Raw genomic sequence first — 19,141 nt, 5'->3', positions numbered from 1 at the left:
AAAACACATACAAATATGTGTAATCAAGTCAAAACACGATAACTGGGACTCTGGTTTATTCCAACGTGAAAACATTTTCTCCAACAACTGAAAAGTATAATTCACTATGACATTTCAGGAGGCAATCGCAGAAGTTGTGGCAAATGTGGCAAAACGTACAGCAGACAAGACTCAGTTCTACGTCATCAACATTACGAGTGTGGCAAAGACGCAATGTTCAAGTGTCCTCATTGTCCTTTTAGGACACACTACCGTCACAACCTTACGAGCCACGTGTGGAGAAAACACGGAACTGCCCCAACAACCGATATTGCTGAATTTTTACACCAACTTGTTTAGTTTTTTTAAATCGGACACATTTAAGAATTTTTCTTTCAAAACTTGTTAGGTTTAAAGTTTTTTGTTTTAAAACGTTTGTCCAATCAAAAATGTTCTTAGTTCAGGAGATTGGTTTTACAGGAAATTATTATTTGGGTTAAATGATAGTCTGTAAATCTTTGTCTTTAGGAGGTGACTGAACTGGCACAATTAGGCCTACTGGTTTATGTTTTGGTTTAATGATTGGGGTGGGGTTTTGTTGAATTGTAGCCGGCCCTAGGATGGGATTACTTTAACGCAACCCCAACGTACAGTATTTTGTTATGCAAACATAATTTGTTGAAATAGCTTTAATTTTTTGTTTGGAGAAAAGCCACAGATGATAATGTTAATTTTTTCTTTAAGATGTCATCAACTGATTGCTTTTTTTGGATTTTTACCCTGAAGGCAAAGATTTAGCAGGCTACCAAGACTGAGGAAACCAATTTCTGAATTTCTGAATAAATAGTTTAGGTTAAAATGTCCTAGGAGACCCAGGGTTAAGGATTTATTTTGTGTTTAGTCCTTTTCTGTTGTTTTATTTGTTTGCACTATTAGGCGATATACATGTTACCTATTTTAATAAGCACCTTTTTTGCACAATTAGGCAATATACATGTTACCTATTTTAATAAACAACTTATTAATAAAATGTTTAATTAGATTTTTTAATCTTTAATATGCCTTTTCCAGTAACAATACTCAGGAAAATAAAGTACTGTTTACAAGAATATCAAGTCTCAAATATACTGTATTTGAGAAGTAAGGGTACATTTAGTTTCAAACAATTCTAAAATTTTGTTGTTAAATTTGAAATAAAAAATATTGTAAAACCCAGTTTAGAACAAGTTTTTGCATTGAATTTAATTCAAATGATTAGGTTCTTAAACTGAATTCAGCCTGTTCAACCAGTCCAGTTATCAGTTGACAATCTCGGTTAACAAAGTGAAGTGATTTTCCATTTTAAACTTACCAGGTTGACGTTCTCAGGCATAATAATCTGGAAAATCCAATTTAATTAAAGACCGTACTTACCACTTTGCTAACCATACATCATTGCCTCCTCATCTTCCCTGTTATCACTAAAATAACAAAACGTTGGCAGGACCAGCCAGCCGAGTTATGAACTTGCAAACGTTCAACAACATGTTGGGTCTCGGAGAGCAACATCGATGCACAGTCTGCGGAAAGATGTACAAATACAAACAGTCTTTGGCATTGCATCAGAGAGTGTTTTGCTCCAAAGAGCCGAACGTGGCGTGTCCGTTGTGTACGAAGAAGTGTTACCGCAAGAGAGACTTGCAAATGCACGTTCGCTCTGCTCACCCTGATAGACTACATCAGTTCAACTTCTCAAGGGAGAGAACTGGAGATGTGAATTCCAAGTTTAATTCACAAGATTTCTTCTGATTTTGTAATATTGAAATAAAATATTTTTTTACTGTGTCGTTTTTGATATTTCTTTGTCATTGAGTTGATTTTGAGTTAGAGGGACTTGGAAGGTAGATTATACGGTAATGCAACGTAGACTACGTTAAAGAATGCAGACATTATCCTTTCCGAAAGTTTTCACATTGGACGAGGAATCTGATTCTTTCCTCAAGTACAAAAGTATTTACATCACAACAAGTTATATCTAAGAAATCATTGCTGACATTTGCAATTACGATTAGTAAAAATACATTTTTCATGTCGTTTCCGCATCTTTCTGTTCCCGTTGTGAGGTATGAAAGTACTTATCATAACAAGAACAGTACAAAAGCCCAGTCAAAGCTGGGTGAAAAATACACATCTTGCAGTAGAACCCCTCTTAACCGACCCTGCATTTACCGATAATCGGAATAACTGCCCTCGCTTGTAAAATATTACAGTTTGTTTTAACAGATCTTGTTGTGAGAGCAATCCGGTTTAACCGCTCCTTTCTAGGAATCTCGGCATTTCCACTCCCCCGCTTGGCGATATGAACAATACGCTAAACTCCACAGGATGTTACAGACTATAAACATCCTGTCTCTTAAAGAAATGGTTGCTTGTATCTTTAATTTTGACAATAAGTCCTTTACTGTATTACGATGGATTTGGAAAGCATAAATTAATATTCCTAAAGGTAGGCTATTAAAATAAGAATTTTTATTGACTCTTGACAACAACTATAATTTATTCCACTGTAAGTATTGATAGAAATTTCACATTGATTTCTTAAATTTAAAATTCATCATCACCAAAAAAATACCATAAAAACAAAGAAATAAAAAGAATAGCCAAGTAACAAACCAGTAACAGCTAGAAAATCTTAAAAGTAAAACCACTCGTAGACGAAAAAAATAACAAATTTTATTCTTTTTTAAGGATTTTCTTGTCTTTTGTTTCCATAACTTGTACTTACAATAACAGAAACGTACAATAACATAGAATTTCTATTTAAAATGTTTAGTTGGGTAAGTAAGTAGCCTACCTATATCTCTAGCAGTAAGTTATTTGGCAATTTTTCTACATGAAATTTTTAATTTTGAAGTTTAATTAATAAGTTGTGGGTTGAAATTCAACTACTCCTAACTACTCCTAATTGAAAAACATAATCAATTATTAAAATATTTCTTAATGTTTGATATTGAGAATAGAAATAGTTCACATTTTTGTAGGTACCATACATAGGGTATGATGAAACCTATTTACCCTTTACAAGACCTTATTTCACACATACAAATAGTTTTACTAATCCCATGAGTCAGTAATTCATTCTCAACATATAGAATTAGTAGTATGAGAACAAAATTTGATAGTGCATAGACAACTAGTGTTAGTGTCCTTGCCAGGCTTAGGTGAGTCGGTAGCAATACAGACTTCGGACCCAAGGCAGCGAGGTCGTGGGTTCGGATCCTAGTCACTGGTGCAAACATTTTATCAGCACAGTTCACCTTTGTACCTTACCGGCTCACCCCTTGCTTTGCTGTATAGGCCCCTACTTTCCACGCACGGGCAAATAGTCTATGTGGACGGGCAAATTCAAGGTTAAAAGAGGCCACCAACCTATTTTCTTATTTTTTTTTTAAAGCAATGCAAACACCCAAATTCTTGGAATTCAAGTGATTAAACTCATCTCTCCTGCACCAAGGTCTAAGACACTAACCACTAAGCTAGCAACACAAGAAACCCTAACCGATTTGTAACACAGTGCCCAAAAAATAACAAAACGTCTCCGGGTGTTTTCAGATTCCTGGGAATATTACCCAATCACTCGGGGCCGTTGCGATGGTAGTTACTTCTGTGAAGAGTGTGGCAAACGTTACCGTTACCTACGAGGTCTCCAACAACACCAACGCTACGAATGTGGCAAGGAGCCACAGTTCAAATGTCCGTATTGTCCTCGTAAATGCAATCAGCCGATAAACCTCAAGTCCCACCTTAAGAGATGCAAGTTCTCACCAAAGTCGCAAACGCCTGTTACGTAGCCTCGGATTTTAAAGCTTTACTTTCTAGTCAATTTACAAAAAATGTTGTTAAGTTTTTTTATACCCAGCATTGTTTTATTTTAGGTACTTTATGGTGAAGATGTTACTAACAATTCCATTGGTTTTAATTTTACGTTTGTGCTGTAGCAACACATAAATCTTGGTTTCTATACTCCGTTCACAAAATTTAGGCGGTTTTAGGGGAAGAAATCTATCCCCTCCACTTAATCATACTTTTTAAATAATAGCTAAACAGTCAAACAAACCATAAATCAGCTAGGTCATATAGATTAAGCAAAAAAGTAGGAGGGGAACTTCCCCTCAAACTGCCTAAATTTTGTAAACGGAGTATAAGATTCTTATTTCGGAAAGGTAACCAATATTTTTTACAAATATTTTGTAAGATGTTGATTAAATATTATTTTAACTTTGATACCGCAATTTCACAATACTTTGTTCAAATTCATATTTATTGTAATAATTGGGATGAATGGTAAAATCAATTTAGTTTCTAATACTGCTCGTACTGCTTGTACACTTTGATTAGGAAACTAATCCCAAAATTTATTATTTAAGTGTTTTGAAATTAAAAGAAAGTGACCATTGATGTAAGTTACAATACTGTAATTTTGTGATATGTTGTTCAAATTGAATTGTTATTTTGTTGTGTGCAATATTTTAATGTTTAATAAAGTTTTGTTTTCTATGTAAGGGATGTTATTTACCTATAAATTGCTATAAAATTATTGTTTAGCAATACCTTTTAATGTTGAGGAAGTTATAGTTTCTTTTTACAATTTACATAGTTAACTGCTAGTTTTTCTTTTCTATTTCTGTCATTGTATACTTCAATAGTAGTACATACATACAGATTGTGGGTTGTAAATCCATACAAAAATTGATCATTATACTTCAAACCTATTTATTATTTAAATTTATACTTATCTCATACACATAATAGTAAATACTGTATATACAAACCCGATAAGTAAGAAGATTTTTTCAATTAAACTAGACTGACCGGTATCATATTTTCTTATGTAGTAGAACCTCAATAAGAAGACCCTCAATAACTGTGGCCCTTGATTACAAGTGTCATTTTAAGACACCCTTGATTTCATTTTACCCTTAGGCCCAGCGCACACGGTGTGACTGTAACTGTTTTGTAACCTCGGCAACGTATTGCAGTGGGGAGGCGCACACGGCGCAACTGGTTGTTGGCGTTCTCAAAAAACTTTGGAAACCAGTCACATACAACCGTGGGCCCGCGGTTGCAGTTGCGTTGCAGGTTTCAGTTGTATGAGACCATGGGGTGTTTTGATGGTATTTTGACGGCCGTATATTGTTTATCTCAAAATGAATGATCAAGAATTCAACTTGAAGCTCGTTGTGAGAAGTGGAGAAGCATGAAGTTCTGTACAACTACAAACTGCCAGTATATTCAAGTAAAGATGTGAAGGAGAAAGCATGGCAAGAGATGTTGAATTGGGTTTGTCAGGTAAATATTATAAATTTAATTTTGCCATAACTGAGGTGTTAACAACATAACCTCACAAACACTAAATATACATTAATGACAGCCAACTCTTGCGGACTGTTTCATATTTACTACTTTGCTATACTGTTACGTTTCTGCTCTCGGAATATTTTTTTTCGTTTGTCTTGGAGAATTATGTCTAGAATAGAGTTGACAAACAATAACTATGAATAATTATGATTTAAATTTCCTATCCGACTGTGACAGCTCTCTAGCTGCTACAAACAGCCTAGTACTAACATTCTTGCTCAAATAAGAGTGAACCCAAAGCTCTCTCTGTATCCTTCGCTGTCTTCGGTATTGATAATAGCTAAACGTCTTCTTCGTCTGAGTCTGACATAGTAAGCGCACTTATAAGGCCTTAAAAACAACTTAATTGCATTTTAAATTAACACTCCACTGATTACACAATAGATGCAACTGTAGTTGTAAAACAGTCACACCGTGTGCGGACAGAAGCTTTGTTTCAGTTGCAAACTGGATTCAGACGCAACTGGTTTGCAACAGTTGTTGTAAAACAGTCACAACAATGCGCTGGGCCTTAATTAAATAATTGCAAACTTCTATTAGGTGTCAACCTTGATAACAACTCATGATAATCCCTATGAGAGACATGTTATCAAGGGTTTACTATTTGTATTCAATTAAATTCGCCTTTGACAACTCAACAATCATATTATCCCCTTGCTGAATTTTCATAAATGTTTAGTCAGGAAATCACACTATAAATATAACCTAAATGTTGTTTACAGGTGTTGAAAAACAAGCAAGAACGGAAGTAGGAATTCCCACTGGTTCAAATACTTGTAATACTTGTGGGAAGACATATAAACACTCGGACGGATTGAGAGTTCATTTGAAATGGTATTGTGGACAAGAACCACAGTTCGGGTGTTCCATGTGTCCTAAGAAATTCTACCAGAAAGTACATGTAAAGAGCCATATGCTTCATGCACATAGAAATTTAGGCCTATTCTTATAGAATAAAACGGAAATCCGAAATGTAATACATTGTATATTTATGTTAAGCTAAAGAATTTGGAAGCTTTGTTTTCACTTGCTATAATGTTCGTCTTGGTGCTACGGTACTGAATATAGAAGTTGTTATCAACCAACTTCGTCAAGATTTCAGAATTTCCAGCTGGATTCGTCCTCAAGCTTGAAATTAGCATGTAAATGGTTTACGCTTAGGAAATAATATTAGAAATAATAATATTGTTTTATATAAAAAGAAATGTTTAATGTTTTGCAACATATCATACTGACACAGAGTCCCTCCCTATACATAAATTAAGTCTTATCAATTTACAATTTTTAAAGCTGAGAATAAGTGTTTGGTAAGTAACAGTGTTGATAAGTTTTATTTGTCCGGAAATCTGATATAAAAAGTTTGTGTTCAGAATATTCAAATTGTAATTATTACTTAACAGTTAATATTTCTTTTTCTTATTAACATGGGGGTGTAATCTTATATTCTTTATCACTGAAACAGTGAGAGTTTATTTCCAAGCAGATAGAGATATTAAAATCCATGTTTTAGCACCTGAGCTGTATTATTTGAGCTGCATTGACAAAGGTAAAGCCTATCTTTAGATAGATATACTTATTATCAAGGTTTGCATAAATATCAGGGTTAGTTAAAATCCAATGGGATTTTCTATATTTGTATTATGTAATAGGTAGTTTAATATTACAGTATTAATTTATAAGATATTTATTTGTTGTTTTTATACAAGACACTTTATAATACTTTCTTGGTAATTAAATTTAGTTAATTAAAGTCATTGGGTTATTTTAGGAAATAATGTGTTTTGTTTAATTTACCATTATTATCTTTATTCTCGCTTGTTCATGGTTAAAGCTTTTTAATCTGAAAAACATATTCTTTATTTTTATACCGTATTCCAATTATAAGCAACTTTTCTTTGTAAATTTGTAATTTTTTTTGTAATTTTTTTACTTATGTCTACATGTTGGAGCAAAAAAATGTTGACTGAAGTCCTTTGCGAAATTCAGTATTAAGCCCCTTCTAAGGTTGGGAACCACAAAAGAAAAGTTACTCCGTTATTAAGTAGAAGCTCACTACTATTAGTAAATCATACATCGATGGAAAATCCAAGAACTTTATATAGGTCCAAAGTGAAGATATTATGCAAGAATATTCACTTGAATGCTCAACAAAGCTAAGGGCTGTAGACGTTCAATTTCCCTAAAATTATAAGTTAAACTTCTGGGCCTCTCTGTTACAAATGGGGGTCAAGTGAACCAAAATAGTACATTCTTATATTTGGAAGACACATTGTGCTTTATGGTTTTTCAGTTTCGCAATTCAAATGTTGATACCAATTAATTTTCCCTATTAGAAAAATCATCTTTAGTTAACTACAGTAGAAAAAGCTTTAAACTGTAGGCTTTCACTAAAATTAACAGATTTGAAATTCGAGAAAGTATACTTGTTTAAAATACTACTCAAGCACTACTTTTTTGTGTTAGATAGTCAAAAGAGTCCTAAAATTAAACAAAACAATAACTTGGCACACTCTTGAAGACAAGAAGTCATAAAATGGTATGTATTTTAATTGAATCTACATAGATTTAATGTAAATATAAAATGTACATTTCTCATATAGTTTCATGCTTAGTTGCACCCATTGCTTACATACTGCTTTTGATTAGTAATAAAACAATAAGAATTTTGGTATCACTTCTTCACTGTGTTATTTTTTCAAGGGTGTCGTTCCATTCACATTTCCACCGCACTGTACATTTTTATAGTTAATAGTAAAAAGTTTTATATTTAAGTTCTAGCGTTAATTTTAAACCAAGAAAATTTTTAGAACGTTTAAGTGGGGAAGCGAAAGTTGCTTTTTAGCATCATTGTTACTGAGGTACCCTTTTAATATTCAATGGATCTTTAAAATTTTCTTTAGATAATTTCTTAGAAATGAACATTTCTTATCACTTTTACCAGAAGTTTTTTAACAGTTTTTATTGTATATTTGTTAATTATATTGAGTAACTTAATCATTCTACTTGATCACATGACTACTTTTCATAACTTTTAGGCTACCTCAGTTTTAATAGGGAGAAAAAAAAAATACATATTTGCTCTCCTTGTACAGTACATTGAGAAAGAATATATAGGGAGAACTCAAGTAAAAATTGTGGTTTTAATTAGCCTTACTTTGGGGTTAAGTAAATTTTTGTCCGTAAAAAATCATAACTTTTTAAATTTGAGATGAGTAAACTCTTAAATGTTTCTTTTAAATATCAGCTAAAAGATTTGTCAACACCTTAAGTTTTTGCATGTTTCCAAATTTATCACCGTCATCTCACTGTTCTAGCCCCGCCTGTTTACGTCTGCCCGACGTGTGGTAAAACCTACAACACACAGGCCGGACTACGTAACCACATCAAGCTCTATTGTGGACAAGAACCACGCTTCAAATGTACCGAGTGTCACAAGCGGTTCTACCAGAAGGTCCACGTCCGCAGTCATATGTTTTCTGTCCACAAAGTTACCGCGTTTGAACTGAAAGACGTTGTTCAGGTTAAAGATAATGCTTAGACGTTATTTTAGATAAATAAGTTCACAGTAATTTTTCATTGTTAAAAAATTTTTTTGGTTGAACTGAAAAATTACCTCAGGTTTAAGAAGATGCTAAATAATTAATCTTGAAAAAGACATCTACAGTTCCTGGGCCAGTAATTTAAAATTGACATGTAAGCAAGTGTATATGCCTTACAAATTTCTTGAATTTAAAAAATATCATAATTAATGCACTTTTTTTACCTACTGTTACAGGCACGTGTTGTTATTGGGCATGCCTTTATCCTTGAAACAAAACTTATATTGTAAAAAATCACAGAGGGTTTCACACTTTCACGGATCTTGAAAGATCCTAAATCCAAAATATTATAAAATTATTTGTAAATACAGAATAATGAGTAAGTTGTAATGATTTAGTTAGAAACTCAAGCCTTTACTTTAAGAATGCTACTGCTCTCTTGTTCTCTTATGAACGATTTTAGTATTTATGTATTTTACTAATTTACTAGAAAAATTCACTGATAGAATGTGTTAAATTTGTGTTAAATTTTGGTAGAATAGCTTAGTTGCAGCAAAAAAGTGTGTACAATACATTGTTATTGCTTATTATATTGCATATTTTTTATCAGCACATTCTATTTAAGAGTTCACTAAAGCCATAATTAGGCCTTGTATTTTTATGGGATTATAAGTGTGCTTTATGACTGGCAATTGTGTTTATAATATAATTGTTGATACAGATAGCTAACAATTTTACTTTATAATACATTTATGTATTGCCGGTATTTAAGCTTATAGTTCCACATTTGTTATATCCTAATACATTGTAAATTGTCCAATCATATATGGAAGTGTTTTATGAATAAAGTCATAAAAGGTTCATATGTGTTTTGTTTTATCTTCACTGAAATTTATATAAGTAAATTTTGGTTCCTTGTATTACAATTGTGGATCATTTGAGAGAAGGCCCTACTCTACTATTATAAAAATTATAAATACATGAAATCTCATACAGATGTTGTAAACTACATCAACAACAACAAACAAATTCCCTTCACCTAATGTTTTCACTATCATACACCATCACATTATCAAGGAACAACATTTTGACATTAGTAATAATTGCTATTTAAAACCATTGACAAGTGGAAGGAGTGATTTTTGAGATTTATCAGAAACATTTATCTTGATTGGCAGTTTGTGTAGAATCAAATTATCTTTTCATGCTAACAAAAATAGGGCCTATGGCCTTTGTACCCTAACTACAACAGAGAAATGTTTAACAGCAAATCCATCCCACTTGGAACTGCTGGCCAGGAAACTAGTAATTTTTGTTTGTTCAAAATTAAATTCCCTCGTTGAAATATAAACATCTACCCTAACTTAACAAGACATGTTTAACAGCAGGTCTATCTGCTATGGAACTGCTGACCAGGACTATGACCAGTCAGCTGTTCAACTATCAGCTGATTGGATCAGCTGACTCCCCATTGCAGCACACCTGCAAGCAGTGTGGTCGTCAGTACAAGTACATCCAGGGCCTCAGGGCGCACATCAAGTACGAATGTAACAAACCTCCCAGCTTCCGATGTCAGTTTTGCCCCAAAGCGTTTCATCTTGCAGGAAATCTCAAGAAACACATGGTGTTGATGCATCGACAAACACCTCTAGCCAGTTTACCATTAGTGTAGAATTAAATTTTGTTGGTTATTAAAGTGTTTTTGTTATTGGAAAACCTTGGTGTGACTGGTATGGATGCCGAAGGTTACTTACTGGCCAAAGATAATTACATTTCGTATCACACAATTCAGAAAGTAGCCTATAATAGTTATATTCCTAAATAATATTTGTAAAGAGTTGCATACATAATATTACTGTTTTAACAAAATTCGTTCTTACTTTTGACTGTATGACATTAAACAACTGAATTAAGTAAAAATGGTAAATGTATCATTGCATTAATTGCTGGTATTTTCTACTTCATAATTACACTTTAAAACTACAAATGAATATTAAAAAATGTCTCTTTGTATACCTAATTAGAGAAATTTGCAATAAGTTTTTATATGTAATGGTTTTATAGGCTAGCTTGATTTCATTGTTATTTGAAAACACAGACGTACATATTAATGGGATAAAGATTTAGAAAGTGTTTAATTTTACTACCATTGATCATTTCAGTATATTTTCAGTCGAGCCTATCAGCAGAATTAAATAGAAACAATTATTTTTAATATCTAATTTTAATTATGAATGTAATTATAAATTCTCTCTTGAAGTTTTTCATTTAGCCTATAAAAAAAATGAAAACCATCAAATGAAAGAAATTTCAGCCAACTCGTCTAACCATAATAACACTATGCATTGTTCTTTGGATGAATCTAATCCAAACTACAATCAAATCTTAACTAGTTTTAAAGTATATTTATTGTTACTCATTAAACCTTTTTTTCAGGACAATCGGCTCATCATGTCAATGGAGTTTCTTCTAAGGACCAAGAACTAAAAAAACGCATTCGACGCAAGAAGGGAGAACTCTTCAAGAAAAGAAACCTTGCTAAGAGAAAACTCAAGAACAGAGAAATTGTTACTTTCCACTGTTCGTTTTGTTCTAGAATATTTTATTTGAAGAAGACCTGTATGAGACATATGATCTCAAGCCATCACCTATGCCAGAACTAAATCTAGGCGGATCTAGGTGGGCTACAAGGAAAAATTAGAATGGTTGAAAATTATTTTTGATATTAACTTTTTTGTTTCCTTCCTCTAATTTGTACCAACGAATTTATTTGATGAACTAAGTCGATTTTGATGTTTTGTATTTGTTGTAAACTTAGTATAGGCAATACAGTATTTTATGCAAGTTAAAATGCTGATTTCTCACTTGGTTTAGTAACAGTTTTATGATATTTTAGGTTTATACAAAACTGAAATATTTCCAGCTCTCTCCGGTAGATTTATTCTTAAAACGGGTATATCTTTAAGTTTAATTGTTTGATTTGTTGTAGTTAGCTATATATACACAGATAGCTTAGCAATTTCTTATAACCTGATTTGTTTTACGTTAAGAAAACATGGGTAATATGTGGATATTATTTTAAAATTTAAGAAACTATATTTTTAAGATAGGTAGCAACTATAGGACTTAGGACAGCAATATGTTTGACCAAAGTATTATTTTACGTTAAATTTTCCATACAAGTTTTGTTATATTATCCTTTCCAATAAACGTACCTAAACAGAAGACAAAATCAGCACTTAATTTTACTACTTAATTTGTTATTTTATAAGTCAGACCCATAACTTCACATTCTGTTTGTCCTAATTTACAATCACATCACTAATCAATCACCAGCTGTTAAATTCCAAAAATTAATTTTAATATAATTATAAATCAGTGGTATTTTGTTCCTATTTTACTAATCATAGAACTCGTATATTTTAATTTTTTTTCAAAATTTTCACAACAACCTTTAGCCTATTAAAGACAAATATAAAATGTCTGTTAAAAAAAATTAACTATACATTCTTTTATAATGATTGCTCAATTAAACAGACCAAATATTTAATTGCGCTTTAGATTTACATGTCTTAATCTCATGTTATAGTCAAATAATCCTTAGTTCCTATTTTCTTGAGACTGAAATTGAGTTGTAATTAATTTTACATTTAGATTCCCTGTTTTGTGAGCTAATATTTTTTGCTCACTTTAGTGTTAGTTGTTGTTTTACTATTCATATAATTTTGTAATTTTTTATTGGTCATAGGTTGATTTGTCGTATTCAATGTATGGATACAATCAACATATTATGTGAGTGCCATCCATAAGATAAAGCCTATCTGAAATTGTAGTAATTAGTGAACAATAATTGTTTAACTTGTTGATAATTTAGTGACCTTAGTTCATGAGTGACCTACCATGATTAGAAAGTTCCTGAAATGTCCGTAGTTTAGTTAATCTTACTTTAATTACCAAATTTGTAACCCAAACTTTGAAATAAAATGTTAAATAAGAGTATTTGTTAAACTTCTCCTTTTGCTTTACAAAAATATTTCTTAACAGGTTATTTTCACAAATATTTTATGAAATAATTATTAACATACATTAAATCTTTTTTCATAAAACAATTTGAATATAAGGTGAAATATTTGGTGAGTAACTATATTGTGTTTACTCTTTCGTTGGACTTTTTTAGAAAAGTTTAAATGCTTGCAAAATATATTTTTTACGTTTTCATTTTTCTTTGCCTAACTTATGTGATTATTACGTCTACAAGTTGTCACTAGGTTTTGAGCATTAGTTATTGTGTTGGATATTTGTTTCATGTTTTTAATGATTTTCCTTTATTTCTTGTAATTTGTATATAATTTAATATAATTCCCAAACGTAAGTATGTTAAATTGTTTTCAAGTTCATAAATTGTAAATAAGGTTTTAATCAAACGCCTTTAAAAAGCTAAAACTAAGTTAATTAAACTTAACTTAAATATAAAAAATAATAAATGTTACAAATTTTACAATCCTTGAATTAATTTTTGTACAGAATAAATTATTAAAACTTGTCCTCATTCTGTAAATTATCCCATCGGACAGGGATGAAATAGGCAACACAGGAAAAATCAAAACATTTGAAATAAACAAGGTAAGGAATTATATGAAGTTTTTGTAAACAAATAATGTAATTACATTTTTGCTATTTATTAAGGTTTCAAATTTTAAATTTTACCAACAAGTTTTTTTACATGTTTTAGGTTATAACTTTAGGTGCTGGCGCTGTGACCGAATGTTTCCAACAAAACGAGGCTTAATTACTCATGATCATTACTGTTCAAAATGGGTTCTTGATCTAAAAGCTGAACTTATTGCGAAAGCTAGGACAGGAGTTGAGAGATTTGAAAACAACAATAGTTGAAGAACGGTCATCCGATTCTTTTTTTATCATTATGGTTTACACGCTGCATCTGTTATGTCAAAGGTGTATTTCTTGTTTTGCTTACATTCAGTGCAATAAATATATTTTATGTTACCTTTAATTTTTCTTTTTATCTTTCCTTTTTATGTTTATTTCAATTATTATAATTTTTTAAATATTTATTTTATTATGTTTATTAACAACAAAGGTATATTGAATAATTTAGTAATGCGTTTTGGAAGGATCGCTATTAAACTATTTTTTTCTGTCATATTTATGAATTTAATATTTTTTGAAATAATAAATCTGCGTTATTTGAAAATAATATTGGAGCTTACAGTGGATTTGAATGATTTTAAATTTTTAATTAATTTACTTTTATCATAGAAAACATTAAAAAATTGTTTAAACTCAAAAAAATTGTTGATTACCTTTACAAGATTACAAGGTTTATATTGTCAAAAAATTTAAAATATAGGTTAAAAGGTGAGGTTAGCTTATATTTTTTTTAAACCTCATATCATTCTATGATAACAGTAATAGGTGTAATATAATAGTGTCATAAGGCAAACTGCTAAATATATTTCATATTGTTTGGACCTGGTTTATAAGTTCATACTTTTTGCTATCAGTTCAACAATCCGAGAATTAATATGTTTGTTGCTTGACTCACTAGAGGTGACACAACGAAATGCTGCATACAAAACTCTTCTAATCATTTAAAAATAACCTAGCTTTTCCCACAGGTTTGTTGTTAATTTAAACAAGAATTTTAATTTATAATTGTAGCATTCTAATTTCTTACTATTTGAATTTGCGCTGTATGATTTCCATCCTGAAATGTTGTCAGATATACATTTTAATGACAAATGTTATGAATTAATTTGAATTATGCACATTTTGTTCTAATTGTAGACAATATTTAAATAATGTATTAAAATAAATATTACAACAATTTATCTGTTTTAAATCCAATTCTTTAAGGTCGGCAAGATACAGGAACAAAATTATATAATACCCATCACTTAATAGTAATATGATTTATTTACCTACTAAATCTACAAGGTACTTGTAAACAGAACTTAAACTACTTCTTTGAATATTGTTCCAAGCAGCCTATTTCCAAGTTAAGAATACACTTAAGAAAACATATATATATAACCTTGACATAGGTTTTATGAGTATGTAATTTTACAGGCCTGAAGTGTGTGAAGTGCAATCGGAAGTTTTCCAGTCAAAGAGGACTTTCATCTCACAAGAACTTCTGCGGCAAAGATTCAGCTGCGGAATCTCCTATCCTCACGTGCAGAAAATGTTCAGCAACATTTAACCACACTCGATATCTTCGGCTACATCATAGGTATTGCTTGTTCTGACATTGTTAAATTATTGTTTGTTATTAAACATATTTTTATATTCATGATTGTTTATTCACCTAATTTTTCCATTCAACAAAAGTCCATTGATGCTTGGAGTCACTTGTTCCAAGAACATACTTATCAATACACCAGGAGGAGTGATCACAATTAATTCAATCATTGACTTTTTTATACTACTCTACTTCAGATAATCATACCATAATGGAAAAAAGTTTAATAATAAACCAACCTAACCCAACCACATTATTAAAATATTATTACAAAATAATAAATAACATACCATGTCTATTATCATTTGTCATATAATAAAATCCAATTGATAAAAATATTGTTAAGTTTGAAAAGCTAGGTAATCAATTATAAAAATATATATTATTAAAATTTAATTACAAAATAATAAATAGTATACCATGTCTATTATCATTTGTCATAAAATAAAATCCAATTGATAAAAATATTGTTAAGTTTGAAAAGCTAGGAAATCAATTATAAATATCTATCCATATGATGGAGTCGTATTTCATAGTTCTGTAGACTATGTGATTTGTCACACTATTTTATAGCTACATGACAAATTATGTGACATTTCCGATACTAAACAAAAAATGTTATTAACCAGTGTAAACTGTTTGCTATGAAGGCAAATTCCACCGTCTCTTTCCCGATGACTTGGAGCTTTCAATATAAAAGGGAGAAAGTCAGAGAATTGAACATTTCTTCATTGAGACCATAAAAATTCAGTGGATGTATTTATGACTATAGAATCAGTCTCTGCTTTACATTTTTTAAATTTAAATATTCATCATTGTAAATACTGTACTTAAATGTGTTAGATAAGTAAAAACATTTTTTGTGGGAGGTGTCAATAATATGTGAATTTGAAATATTCTTGAGTTAAACACAGTAAGATGTTGCAATATTGTTCCAAAGCAGGAATGCACTACTGGTAAGTTCCTGTCTATTATTTAATTTTCTATTTTTTCAAACTCAAATTTAAATTGTTGATATCTTAATTGATTTAATAGCAATTCAAAAGTTATCATAAAATATAGAGTAAGATATTTTTTTACTAAAAGACAAAACCAAGATTTTGGGAAAAATTATTTTTGTACGTAGGTACTAATATTTAATTCTTTTCTACACCACTTTTTTAAACAAGTATTTACAGTGTTATTAATTTGTTTTCCGCAGCAGTGGGGGGGAAACCTCTCTATGTGTGTAATGTGTGCAGCAAATCCTACACCACCTACAACGGTCTACGAGTCCACCGGAACCTTTATTGTGGCAAGGAGCCTGCGTACTCTTGTGAAGTTTGCCTCAAACGATTCTACCAGAAGGTGAACGTAAGGAGCCATATGATCAAGGCTCACAGAGCTGTGCTCGTCAACATGAACAACTCTTCGTAAAGAAGAACAAATGTAACAAGTGTGGATAATGTTAAAACTGAGTGAGTGTATGAATTCTGTGGGTAAATTATGCTGACTAACCCCTACTGTCTACTGTTCCTTGTCCAACTTGAAACGGTGTTTGAAAATATTAAATAACTACCTAACCTTAGGGAAATGTAAATAACACTCAACAGTTGAATTAAAATAAATAAACAAGTTTTACAACAATGTTGATGTTGAACAATCTTTGAGCAACGGTTAGAACAAGGAAACACATCAAATTAGTTTTCTATGTAATTACGCTGATGGGGGGAAGAAAAAAGATGAATTGTATCAGTCAATGTTAAGTAGTTATTAATGGATTGTGTTAAATTATTTATTTTATTTATTTATCAGAGGAGTTGATTAAACGTTTATCCAGTCTTTGTGGGTGTGTCTAAATGCTATTTTATATTAATGATCTAAATGCTATTTTTTTTTGGATGTAGAAAATCTTCTACTGTATTTTGTTTTAAATTGTTGTGTTTACAATATTGTATAATGAACTTTTTTCCTGGTTGAATTACGTTTTCAATTTTGGGTAGGGTGGTAATAGTTTTCTAAGAAATAGTATTCTTCCTGTTGGAACATTATGAAGCAGGGAGAACACATTAATTACACCATTTGTGATTTTTTTTAGGAAAAAAACACTTCTACATAAACAAGACTGTGGAAAGTTTTTAACAAATATCAAACAATATTTAACCATTCCTTTAGGTTGGCGGAAATAAACAAACCATAGGTCAACTGATAATTAAAAAATACTCTATTTTATGTTATTTCTAAATTTGTATAAAGCTATCTTAAAATAATAAATGCTTCTTTCAAATATACATTTTTTACTGTGACATGCATAATTTACACTCTACAAAAACCACAATTAACCACGTACATTAATGTGTAGTAGTTGTTTAATTATTTCTGTCAATAATTGACCTCTTGACATTCAGGGTTGTCGGGAACAGCAAGCAACCGGATACACATCGGATCTCGCAACTTCTTCTGTGGTACTTGTGGGAATAGCTACACCACTGCCAACGGCCTCAATATTCACAAGAAGCTGTATTGCGGCAAAGAACCTAAGTTCTCGTGTAAAGTGTGCGGACACAAGTTCTATCAGAAAGTGAATGTGAAGAGCCACATGCTTGCCCTGCATCCTAACATTCCGTTTAGCATGAGCGAGTTGTAGATGTATTGTGATATTGGATCAGTATTATTTGTTGGCTGTTGATAGGTTATTTTTTAATTTTGTTTTTTATAGGAATTTGTATTTATTTTGTCATTGTGTATGCCTGTCAATTTAATTTAAATGATAAAAAAATGTTGATTTTAATTTGTTTATTTTTTATTTTATTGTTATAATTTTTATTTTGTATAAAATATTTGAATGTTCATATTATATTTCTTAGCCCTAAGCTTTATTTTTATTAACTTTATCCATTGGCACTAAGTGCTGTGACATCTAATATGATTTTATTTAAATTGTTTATAAATGTAAGCAGATGTCACAATATTGTACCTATTATATCTGTAAAGAATTGCAAAATGTATTAAGAATGTACAAAATATACGTGTTTTTAATGCAAACTATTGTATTTATTATATCGAGAGATTGAACAAAAAAATTTACGAATTGTAATAATAAAAAAAAATGCTAATTGTGACTGATAACAGTTTAAATTTTTTTGCAAAACCTTCACAATATATTATGTGGTAAATAGCTACAAATAATTTTGTGTGATTTATTATTATGTCCACAAACATATGAATATAATATGTAGTAAGTACTTTTGGAATCATAAAGTAGGCCTAATTATTTGTGTACTGTTGTGCATATTAGGCACACGTTGATTTAGATTCATATTATTTATTTTATGATGTGGTTCTGTTCCTTCATATTTTGACAGTGTGATTATTTATTTATTATTTTTTTATTAAATGTTAGTTATAAACCTACTGAAGATTAATTTATTTGCATATTTACCTCTTTGAATTTACTTTAAACCTAGTTAGTTTACTAACTTTTCTATTTGCACAGTCTGTATACACATAATAGTTTCTATGTAGCCTATTAGAATAATGTGCAGCCCAATTTTATTAATTTAGAAAAGTACGGACACGTTTTACATAATAAAAGATGTTAAAAAAAATCATTAATGATAAATAATAATTAAATAACAAATAATTAATCTATAAATTATAATAAACAATGATAAATTAAATAGGCCTTATAACAAATAAAAAGAGTGCAATGTAAGAAAAGTCTTTCAAATTGCTGTCTCTTATAAAATTTGATTTTGTTTTTAAATATTTTTAAACACAATGTTAGTTAATATTTTGCAGGTGTTAATAACATTACCCTTAAAACCATCCAACTTATAGTTTTATGCACAGATTCTTACATAGACAGTAATGAGGATTTGACGAGGATTTTCAAATGTGACAAATGCTTCAAGTCCTACACCACGAGGCACGGACTGCGGAAACATAGAAAGCTCTACTGCGGAGGACTTCAGCCTCAAGTTTC

General features: G+C 30.7%; 2 protein-coding genes across 9 annotated transcripts in view; both read left to right on the top strand.

The window, feature by feature from the left end:
* LOC129003810 (longitudinals lacking protein-like) overlaps positions 1-19,141 on the top strand; it is a 586,728-nt gene that overhangs the window by 355,821 nt on the left and 211,766 nt on the right. The window lies entirely within an intron of this gene.
* On the top strand, positions 16,601-17,919 carry LOC129003819 (gastrula zinc finger protein XlCGF49.1-like). The gene is made up of 2 exons (XM_054432142.1): positions 16,601-16,634; positions 17,565-17,919. The coding sequence occupies exons 1-2, from the start codon at positions 16,622-16,624 to the stop codon at positions 17,801-17,803; spliced, it is 252 nt and encodes an 83-aa protein (XP_054288117.1). The 5' UTR covers positions 16,601-16,621; the 3' UTR covers positions 17,804-17,919.

The sequence above is a fragment of the Macrosteles quadrilineatus genome, unplaced genomic scaffold, assembly GCF_028750875.1.
Source record: "Macrosteles quadrilineatus isolate MER2022 unplaced genomic scaffold, UCM_ALF_1.0 Scaffold_9__3_contigs__length_116548681, whole genome shotgun sequence".
Taxonomy (NCBI): Eukaryota; Metazoa; Arthropoda; class Insecta; order Hemiptera; family Cicadellidae; genus Macrosteles; species Macrosteles quadrilineatus.
The sequence above is the reverse complement of the archived record's forward strand: the minus strand, read 5'-3'. Positions and strand labels throughout refer to the sequence as shown.